Source organism: Echinops telfairi, unplaced genomic scaffold, assembly GCF_000313985.2.
Source record: "Echinops telfairi isolate 266 unplaced genomic scaffold, ASM31398v2 ScPeMD7_11;HRSCAF=52, whole genome shotgun sequence".
Classification (NCBI taxonomy): domain Eukaryota; kingdom Metazoa; phylum Chordata; class Mammalia; order Afrosoricida; family Tenrecidae; genus Echinops; species Echinops telfairi.
Genome location: NW_022103908.1, coordinates 2558897 through 2569602, shown reverse-complemented (window position 1 = coordinate 2569602; position 10706 = coordinate 2558897). Strand labels below are relative to the sequence as shown.

The 10706-nt window shown below is 48.6% G+C and overlaps 1 protein-coding gene across 1 annotated transcript in view; it reads right to left on the bottom strand.

The window, feature by feature from the left end:
• The window catches only part of STOML3 (stomatin like 3), a 31356-nt gene that overhangs the window by 13007 nt on the left and 7643 nt on the right, over positions 1-10706 (bottom strand). The window contains exons 2-3 of the mRNA XM_004711232.4: positions 407-510; positions 253-325 (exon numbers count right to left, since the gene is read on the bottom strand). Coding sequence (XP_004711289.2) covers positions 253-325; positions 407-510 — 177 coding nt within the window. The remainder of the gene's footprint in view (positions 1-252; positions 326-406; positions 511-10706) is intronic.

The window sequence follows — 10706 nt, the reverse complement described above, 5'->3', positions numbered from 1 at the left end:
ACGAGGCTCAGCATGCTTTCCAGAAACAGTGGGTGCCCTTTTGCAACTGTAAAACCTGAAACTTTTCCTTTCCTTCATAAAAACTCACTTGAAGTACCAAACAGGCTCCAGCAAGAATTCTTTCAGCACGCGAAGCAAAGAATCGGGGTACAGCCCACTCCAGAACCCTAACACTCTCAGTAGGCACCACCAGGGGAAAGCCTGGTGGTAGGTGTCCCACTTATCTCTCTAGGAGCAGCCCCGCTGCCATACCTGGCCCTTTGGCTTTGTTGGCTTGGATGCGTCCCAGTCGGAAGACAACAGCTCGTTCATACTCCTTAATGATCTAAGGAATTAAGAGAGAACATTTAGTCTTAATGGCTCATCAGCTCTTAAGGAGAGCCTGCTTTATTTCCCAAGGCATTACCTTCAAACACATCCATATGGAAATGGGGAAGGTAATGATCATCAACAGCATAGAGAGGGACCACAGGATCCAGCCGCAGACGCCCAGCCGGTTACTGCTGATGCCTAGGGGACGTGAAGGAAGAAGCCTGTAATGGGCTGGCTCTTAGAAAAGCAGTCAGTACCTGGGAGAAGGCACTGGTCCGAGACCAGCCAAGGCCACCTTTGCTAACAAGGAAAACCCAGTCATGAAGGTAGCAAAAAGGAACAAACATGAACACAGACAAAAGACCTCCATTGGTGTTTAAAAATTAAAATTGACCTGCCCCTCCCAAGAAGAACCTCACAGCAGCCAACAGTGGTGTTTACCATGAACTTGATAGGGTTTATTATTCGCAGCACATTGGATTCGCACTTACATTCTGAGCACCCTGGTTTACCAAGGACTACAATTGTGAGGATGGGGCAGGACCGGCAGGGTTTCCTTCTGTTGTGGCACCATGGATGGAAGTGACAGCCCCAAATCCACGTGTAGAGTCCTCACAGAGATTGGTCTCCATTGAATTCTCTCCCATCATGAACCAAGAATGTAGACAGCCACGACCTCAGGCCGAGCGCATAGCACAGGAGACGACCTCCACTCCTCTCCAGCCCTCCCAGGGAGGTGCAATCTCTCTTAAAGGCTTACCTAGGCGTGTCCTTGATGGAGGTCACTGCCCTGAGAACAAACGGGGTCAGCTAGTCATGAGTCGAGTCAAGCCCTATCAGCCGTGCCCTGACTTCCTTGAGCAGAAGGCCCTGGAACAATCTTGTAAGCCCTTCTATCTCATACTGGACATGTCCCAATCAGGTGCCCATTCCCCCATTCCTGCTTCTGTGGGCCCACCTGTAACTGTGAGCGTGCCTGTTTCTATCTGCCCCATCCTCACTAGGTGCTCTTTGGTCTTTTCAATTGTGGCATTCTGATGGATGAAAGATTTCTAAGCTTGAGATACATTTTTAGTATTAATATATTTCGAGGACAAAAGTTGTACATTAAAGACATACTATTAATAATCAATAATTGGGGCTTTCTTGGAAGCGTGCTGTTCTTTGTCCCGCCACATGCAGAAGGGATGTCACCTTTTTTTTTTTAACCAGCCCTGGACGTTCCTGGAAGCAAGCCCAGGGTAGCGGTGGACTGACTCATCTCTATTGTCTCTGCTGCTATCGTCTCTGTCCCTTGTTAGACTTTCATCCTCAAGGGCAAGTTCTTTGGTGTACGCTCCCAGTATTCTTACCCCTGACATAGCTTGTAACATGACTGTGGCTGTTAGCTGCCGTGAGCTGGCACAACCGGGCTGGCTGTGGGGAAGCACCCCAGTCTGTGTGATCCAAGGATGGTGAATAATGAAATCCAAATCTGAAGAAAGGAAGGGTATCAGAGCTAAAATTGTGAACACCTCATTTTCAGAAGACTCTAGAAGGCAGCGGAAGCCCAAAATCCATTTGCAGGGTTCACACCTGGATTAAGCCTCCGGAGAATCCCTCTGATCATAGTTGAAGGATACAAATAGACTTATTATCAAACAGAGAGCATTGTTGTTGATTATGCGGATGTAGTTAAAATGTAATATCTTATCATGTGATATCCCTTTTGATCCATTTTAAGGTTGTTTCGATTAAAGAAAAAAAAACGAAGGGGGAATGCATTATTTAAACTAAGGCTCTGGTGCATCCCTCTGCTAGAGACCCGGGACGTGAACAGCCTCGCTAACATGCAGAGGGCACTGGAAAGAGGATTGTGGCAGAAGCAGTAAGGTTAAAATGTAGCACCCTGTCATTTGATCTCTAAAACGTTTAATATTTTCTGCTTTCATTCCAATTGAGGATTTTATCTGTTTGACTTTATTATTGTTGTGCATTTTTGTTTTGCTTTTGAATGTTTTTCTGAAGATGAAATCCAGGAGAGACCTTACGGAGATTTACCTCCGTAAATCTACGGAGATAGTAACTGGGTTCATGGTTCCTTAGGGGCTATGCATGAGGCTAAGCTCTGCCAAGAACTGAACCGGCGGAGAGAGGCGAGAGTAGGGGCCGTGATTAATCTTCTGAGACATACACCTGAGCTCTGGGATTACGCAGGTCTCTGCTGCTCTGAGACTCAGTGGAGCCTGGGGTGTCATTAGCTCTGGTTAGAGCGGAGTGCAGCGAGAGCGAGCTTCTCCCTGCAGGGCTCCATGCCTGATGAGAGCCCAGCATGGCACTGCGGGGGACCACAAGGCTCCCAGCCCAGCAAATCTCTCACAGGCCGCCTTTGACCTCGCCCACCCCCTTGGAGCAAAAGCCAGGATGCTGTGTTGAGAAGTGGATTTGAGAATTACAATGATAACTGAAAGGACCAACTGGGGCTGTGTGGCAAAGGATCATCCGAAAGCCCAGATACGGCCATCTTTGACTCTACCCAAACATGGCACCTTCCAGACGCTGAAAGATGGTGGAACTGGACCGTGGCAGCCGTCCACGGAGTGCTGATGACAGCTCATCCTTTTCTGCTTGATGTGATATGGGAAGGTGCTATGTTCTGTGGGTAACTGTCACACAGCCACAGAACACTAATCACACGCTGGCTTCCTGGGTAAGCCGTGGATTTGAACCGCCCTTGCCAATTTCCCACAGTCACCACCCGTCTGTAAGGGGATGGACGTTTGGGTATTGCTGTGAGGCTGAACGAGTGTCAGCAGAATTTCCAGGTCAAGACTAGGAAGAAATACCTGGCAATCTGCTTCCCCACAGTCAGCCGGGTTGTGCCAGCTCACGGCAGCTAACAACCACAATCATGTTACAAGCTGTGTCAGAAGTGAGGCTACCAGGAGCGTACACCAAAGAACTTGCCTTTGAGGATGAAAATCTAACAAAGGACAGAGACGATAGCAGCAGAGACAAGAGAGACGGGTCAGTCCACCGCTACCCTGGGCTTACTTCCAGGAAAGTCCAGGGCTGGTTAAAAAAAAAAAAGGTGACATCTCTTCTGCATGTGGCGGGCCAGAGAGCAGCAGCATGCTTCCCAAATGCCCTCCTTTCATTCTGCAGAGAGGAAGGGAGAGCGAAGCCCAGGGAGCTGGAGGCCCCGCTGTGGGACTTCAGGTGCAAGGACTCTCGAGATAACCAAGACCAACCCTCCTCCTTCCATGGCGAGTGCTGCCATCACACCATCACCCTCGCAGTCTTTTTTAAGTAAGGTGACACTCGCAAGGTGCTCGGACTGGCAGCAAGGCCACAATTCAGATGTATCATTTCTTCCATCCAGGGCCAGTGCAGTCGTGTCTCCTTGTATTGACGCAGATGATGAAGCCAAGCTGAGCTTCACCTGTGGGGGCATGTCTCTGGGGCACAGTTCCTAGCACTTGGACACCACTCAACGTCACCAGGGGAGGCTCAGATTCTCCCGAGGATCGACGTTACTTGCCTGAGGCCAGGAACAAGAAGAGAAGCTCTCCAATCACTAATACCGCCCAGATGATATTGGAGGTGGAGATGAATTTTAGTAAATAAAGTGTGCTAACGTGACGGGATGCACCTGACCACAGCCCTGGCATGTTCAGTCCCCTCATAGTCACGTGAAAGCTGGATGGCGAATTAGGAAGGCCTTAGAAGGAGCGATGCATATGAACTACCGCGGCGTTGGCAAAGAATGCCGGCAACATGGTCCAATCTGTCTTGGGAGGTGGAGCCTGAAGGCTCCTTGGAATCCAGGCTTGTCAGACACAGTCTTTGGGCATGTTCTCTGAAAAAGCACAGCATGCTTGGTAAAGTGGAGGGTCAAGGGAACAGAGGAAGGTACTTCATGAGAGCGGGGCGGAAGGAGGGGCCACAATAACGGGCACAAATGTAGGGATGATTGTGAGGATGGCAGGGGATGGCACGGTGCTTCCAGTGGACGTGGGGTCCCTGACAATCAGAGCCTACTATAAGATCCTGAACAACGGCCACAGAGCGGCCTGTTGCTGACTTCCCAACTTCGTCTTGGCCATCGGTGTTTGCAGACCAGTTGAGTGACTCAACGCACTGCCCATAGCAACCCGACGTGTAACCGCCGCCCCACCGGGGCACCTTAGTTGAGGACTAAGTGTAAGCTCTGCCCCCATTCCTGCCTTCCTGTAGACAGCCTTCTCCTTACGGAGCCGACAACTGTTTACAAGTAGCAAAACTGTGCAAAGACAACCAAAAAGCTTGGCGTACGTTACTCATCAGGGAAACAAAAACTTAAAAAGCAAGCCCAGGGTAGCAGTGGGCTGATTGGTCCCTATTGTCTCTGCTGTTGTCGTCTCTGTCCCTCGGCGGTTGTGACTCTTGTGTCATGGCAAAAATGAAAGGTGACGAGCCCAGCTTTCCATCCTGTGTGGAGCACCTGGGATTCTCATCTGCAGTGTGGGGAGCGGACGTGCGTACAACCACAGCATTTGCCAGAATCGACCCAAGTCATGTGTGCACCTACTTGAGGAGTCAGCATTCCACTTGTTGGGAAGACCTGGGAGAAATCAGTGCTCCTGACAGTTAAAAAAAAAAATGTCGAGAACGTTCACTGCAACTTTCTTCATCAAAGCCAAGAAATGAAGAGCAGCCCAAATCTACCAAGAGCAGAATGGCCAGATAAAATCAGGTAGATCCATCCAATAGAACCACATTCAAAACCAGAACAGAGCGCATTACTGCCACAGGCCACACAGGGCTGCCTGTCATCAACCAAACACTGAGACAAAGAAGCCAGATGCGAAAGCACATACCTTTGGGATTCCATGTATAAGAGTCGATCCCATACGGTTTCGTGTGCACGAGCCCATTCAAGGACAAACAAAATGAATCCATGATGTGAGCGGGCAGGATGGTAGCTATTTCTGGGTGGCAAGACTGGTGACGGCTGGGGTACTAAATGGGAAGGGACCCCTTTTAGGGAGCTATCAGATATGTTCCATAGCTTGATTTAGGCAGTGACTACACATTGTTGTTAGCTGCCATCAAATTAAAGGGCAACACATCAGCGACCTTGTGTGTACCAGAGTGAAACTTGGTCCAGTCCTGCTGCATCCTCATGATGTTGAAATCCATGGGGGTGGGGGGGAGGTTTGATTCCACGGTGGTGGCTATTGAGTCAATCCTCCTGACTCTCAGCTAGACCAAACACGATGGCCTTTTCTTAATATTATTGTACCCCAAGTTATTTTACTTACGGTAGTTGGGTGGGTGGGGGGGACCCCTTGCTAAATGCAGTATCTGTGGGATTTTTACATCTTCTCCTTTGCTCACAGACAAACAGGCTCCATGCAGATGTCACCTGGAAGGGCCGGGGACTCTGAGCGTCTTCCCTTATTGACCTGACTGTTCGTGATTGAGGGAGGACTGCTGGCATAGTGGTTTCCCACTGAGCAACCACCAGCCACTCCTTGTCCTTCTCCTCCCGTACAGAGTTAGTCTCAGAAACGCACAAGGCCAGTTCTTCACTGGCCTAGGGTCACAATGAGTCATATTGACTTGATGCCAGGGAGTTGGGGTTTTTTGGGGGGGTTTTTAGTTAGTGATTAATAGTGAGGCCCTGCCATCACAGTGCTCAACAAAGACATCTTGAGACTGGCCTAAGACTAAAGAAATCTTACTGTTGGCTTCTCTCTCTTGCGCTCTCTCTTTCTCACTACCACCATTTCCCTTTCTGTTTGCTTGTTCCCAGTCAACAATTGTTTCCTCGTGGTTACCCTGAACCCTGAGTTAATGTAAAAACATTTATACCTAATTCCCCAAAGTGAAAATTCCAAAGTAAAAGTATGTATTCTTTCTGGATTCTGATCTCAAACACGGTTGGTCTCCTTGCTGGTGGCACCATCGAATAAAGTTCTATTTCTTCACCCAACTTGGAATGACAAGATCGGCTGCGTGGCTCCAGGGCACAGGCCTGCATTTCAGGTGACAGCATGTTCAAGGGCGATGACTCAAGGTATATAAGGACTGGTTGTTGTTGTTACGTGCCATCAAGAAACCAGTCGAAACACCGCCCAGTGCTGCACCATCCTCAAATCGTCCTTATGTTCCAGCCCATTGTTGCAGCCACTGTGTCCGTCCATCTCTGCCAGGCCCTCCTCTCTTTTTCTTTTTTTTTTTTGGTTCCCCTGTTGCCCCTGTACCTTACCAAGCATGATGTCCAGAGACTGGTCTCTCTTGGTCACATGTCCAAAGTACGCGACACAAAGTCTCACCCTCTTTGCTTCTGCAGAGCACTCTGGTTGGTTCTCTTTCAAGGCAGATTTGTGTGTTCTTTTAGCAGCCCATAGTGCTTCCATAGTCTTCATCACGATTCAAAAGCATGCCTTCTTCGTGTCTTCCTTATCCAACTCCAGCTGTCTCACATACATATGAGGCGATTCCAAACACCATGGCCTGGGTCAGGGGCACCTCTGACCTCAGAGTAACATCCTAGCTTTCCAGCACTAAAGAAATCTTGTTGGGGAGAGGTGGGGGGAGGGTAAAGGGGAGCTGATATCAAGGAGTTCAAGAAGGAAGAGAAGGTTTTGAAACTGATTACAGTCGCAATTGTACACCACTGCTTGATATGACTGAACGATGGAATGCTATGGTACCTGTAGTAGCTCCCAATAGAAGGGTTTTGAAAGACATTAAAATTAAGTTAAGCCTTGTGCTGCAGATTCACTCACTGTTTGATCTGGTGAGCACTTCTTCCAAGAACACTGATTGTGATCCAATCGATGAAATCCATGACAGCTTCAGTCTTCTCTCTATTTATCATGAAGTTACCTATTGGTCCACTCGGGAAGATTTTCGTTTCCTTTATATTAAGTTGGAATCCACACTGAAGGCTGCGATCTTGAGCTTCATCAGCACGTGCTTCAAGGTTGTGTCATCTGCATCATGCAGGCCTTCCACAGGAGAGCATGTCCCAAGCCAAACCCACTGCCATCTAATCAATTCCAACTCCCAGAGACCCTGTGTAGGATTTTTGAGGCTGTAAATTTTTGTGGGGGCAAACAGCCTCATCTTTCTTCCTGTAGAGCAGCTGGTGGGTTCGAACCACCCACCTCGGGTTGAGCAGTCCAAGGCTTATCAGACAGCACCAGGGATCCTTTGGCTAGTATGTAGGGTGGAAAAGTCACTGCCTGCTCCATATTCTCAGAAAGAAAACAGCAGGTGGAAACCTTCAGCCAAGACACCCATGAACAGGCAGGGCCAGTACAGAACAGGGTGGACTCAAGGTGGACACCTCCACTGAAAAATCGGATCGTAACCTGCCAGTCACTCAACCGGCTTATGTCTTCGTGTCCTCTCATTAGTAACGTGAGGATAATGGCAGTGGTAGTGCTTGTGGGATTCCATGAAACAATCATGAGGTGCTTCTTAGTGTCCAGATAATGCTGACTCCTTGTGTGCCCGAGAACTGGGAGGGCTTCCAGGGCTGGTTTTGGGAAGCAGATCACCAAGATCTGGCTTTAGAGGTACCTTGGGGTGACATCAAACCGTTGACCTTTTGTTTAGCAGCCGAACAGGTTGACCCATTTGCACCATTGGGAATGGCCACCATGTGAACACACCGTGCAGCAGAGACAGCCACTGGCCAAGGTCAGCACATCCTCCTGTCCTCTCACAGCCTTTGCACAGGCCACTCTCTACTTCCCACTCCACTCTCTCAGCTCACATCTCACCTCCTGTCGCTGGAAGGATCTGCATCGCACAGGGACCCTCTTCTGTGCTCCTCTTCAGAAGGTCCATTCCACCCTCTCGCATCCCTGTTCAAGGCACGTGGGAATGTTCCATGAACGCATGCCTCCTCTCTGCACGTATTCAGTGCTCTGCGAACAGACATCTGCTCCCGTCGCCAGGACCGATGCAAAGTTGATGGTGAATTCTTTCAATGAGTGAATGAATGCATGAAGGAAGGAAGTGGCACCGGACACACCTCGAAGTATCAGAATGATGCTCAGCTGCAGAGTGGAGTTATTACCTGTGTGACGGCCCTGGCCTGGAAAGGATGACCTATGAGATGAAAATCTGTTTTCTCTCCGGAGAGTCAGGCATGCCAAAACCAGATGCCTGCTGTCCTGCCACCCTCAGCCCCACCGCACCGCGAGAAGAAAACCAAGAGAAAGTGTTTCCTGCCTCTCTCCCACCCTCCCCTCATGCCCATCCGGTCAGATCTCACTCCGAGAGACCCTATAAGACATAGACGAACTGGCCTTGTGGGTTTCTGAGAGTATAAATCTCCATGGGAATAGAACGCTTCATCTTTCTCTCACAGAGCGGCTGGTGGATTTGAACCGCTGACCTGTAACCCATTATGCCACCAGGACTCCCTCCACCCTCCCACAGGTCTGAAATAACAGCACTACGATAGGGTCACTGGGGGTTCGGAATTGACAGCAATGAGGTACGTTCATAATACCACAGCAAGGACCACTACTTCACCTGATTGCCCACTCGCATAATAGCTGTGGTGGTTCCATGCGTTCATGTCAACTTGAAGGTAGATAAAAGTGGGCGTGGTCTTCTCCTAAGGAGGACCGTGGGAACCTCCTCTTCTCTCTACCTTCACTTTCCCACTGGGGGACCCTGGTTGCTGCCAGAGCCCTGTAGATGCGTCCACTGCCATTCAAGCCACACGATTTTACACCCACCAGCCTGTGATCTTCCTGCATCTGCATCATTGCATGTGGTTGTGTGAATCTGAAAAAGGACTTAGGGACTCATATCTGACTCGTGGACTTGAGTTGGACTGAGCGGAGAGGAGATAGTTTCTCGATACATAATGACTTCTTAATATCAAGCTCTTTCTTACACATATGTGAGCATTACTAGATCTATTTCTCTAGAAAGCCCAGCCTAACACAATAGTGTTATTTATCATGATGATGAATAGAAATACCCCAAATGTATATTAATGGAGGGATAATTAAACAAACCAGGATGCATTTATGCCCTATAATACCGTGCATACCTTTTAATGGTTTACAAAAATATGTCAAAGGCATGGGGAAAATATTACAGCGGGATGTGACGCGAGGAAAGAGAAGCAGGCTAAATCACACGGACAGTGTGGGCCCAAAGAGTGGAAATACATGTACCAACAAATAGGTTGGAAGAAAATTCAACAAACTATGATTTGAAAGCATTTATTTTTGAGTGGAGAAAGCATGAGTCATTGTTCTCTGTACTGTTGAGTTTCTGTAATGTCTTAACACGTTTAAATTTCCTTAATACTGTGGAGAGGTCATTTAAAAATACTGGTCATGCTCAGAAAACAACGACCAGAGTGTTGTTCTGTCACGAGAGCAGAAGCAGTGTGTAGAATCCCCTTCCCTGGGCTTGGGGAGGAAGCTTTAAAACCAACTCTTCTCTTTCTTTTTATCGCCTGTGATCCATTTTGCCCCTCGCCTTTTTCTTTAAAAAATGTTTTAATAGTTTTATTGTCATATGCTTCACATACACTAACATTTAATCCTTCCATCGTGTTGCCAAGAGTTACGCCATCATCACCACAATGAATTGCAGGAGTTCTCTCCTTGTTCTCAGTGTTGTTAGCTCCCCACCCCACCCCACCCCCCAACTTCCCTGGCCATGCCACTCAATCATTATTAATCCAGTTATTGCTTCTGTAGATTTACCTGTGCTGGATGTCATAAACAGAAAGGCATACAGAACACAAACGGGAAACAAACAGCAATGACTGGACAAGCCAGTGGAGCAGAAAGCGGAACATATTAAACACAGAAACGGAGAGATGTTAAGTTGCTACATTTTAACAGAACCGCATTGACTTTACACTGTTTGCTGACAGGAAAGCATTCACTTTCCAGTGCTCTGTTTGTACGGGATTCACCAGAGGCTGAATTCATGTGGATTTAAGGACGTGCACATGGATTTTGGGCTCCCACTGTCATCCACAGCCTTCTGCAGACCAGTGTTCAGCATTTCCCCCTGACACCATTCCCTCCTGCGTTGTTCTTGAAATGGAGCTAGAGCTTGCAGTTAGGAGACATTCTCAGGAAAGGGGCCAGTTGCTCTGCTCCGAGTGGTTCTACAGCCTCCCCCACCTCCCAAGAGCCTCTTTGTCTGCACCCACCCCTGCCTCCTATAGTCCCTCCTGGAAATCCTGTTGGGGCAGGGTGGGGGATTGGGGGGGTGGGTAGGAGCCAGGCTCTGTGGAAAGATTCTCCTGCTTATTCCATGTTGACAAGACTTAATTGATGGAGACTCCAATGAATTCCCGGCAAAGAAAAGGGTGGGAGAGTGTTTCAGAAAGTTTATTGCTAGACTAGGAGCCTGGGGCGTGGGGGAGGAGGGGG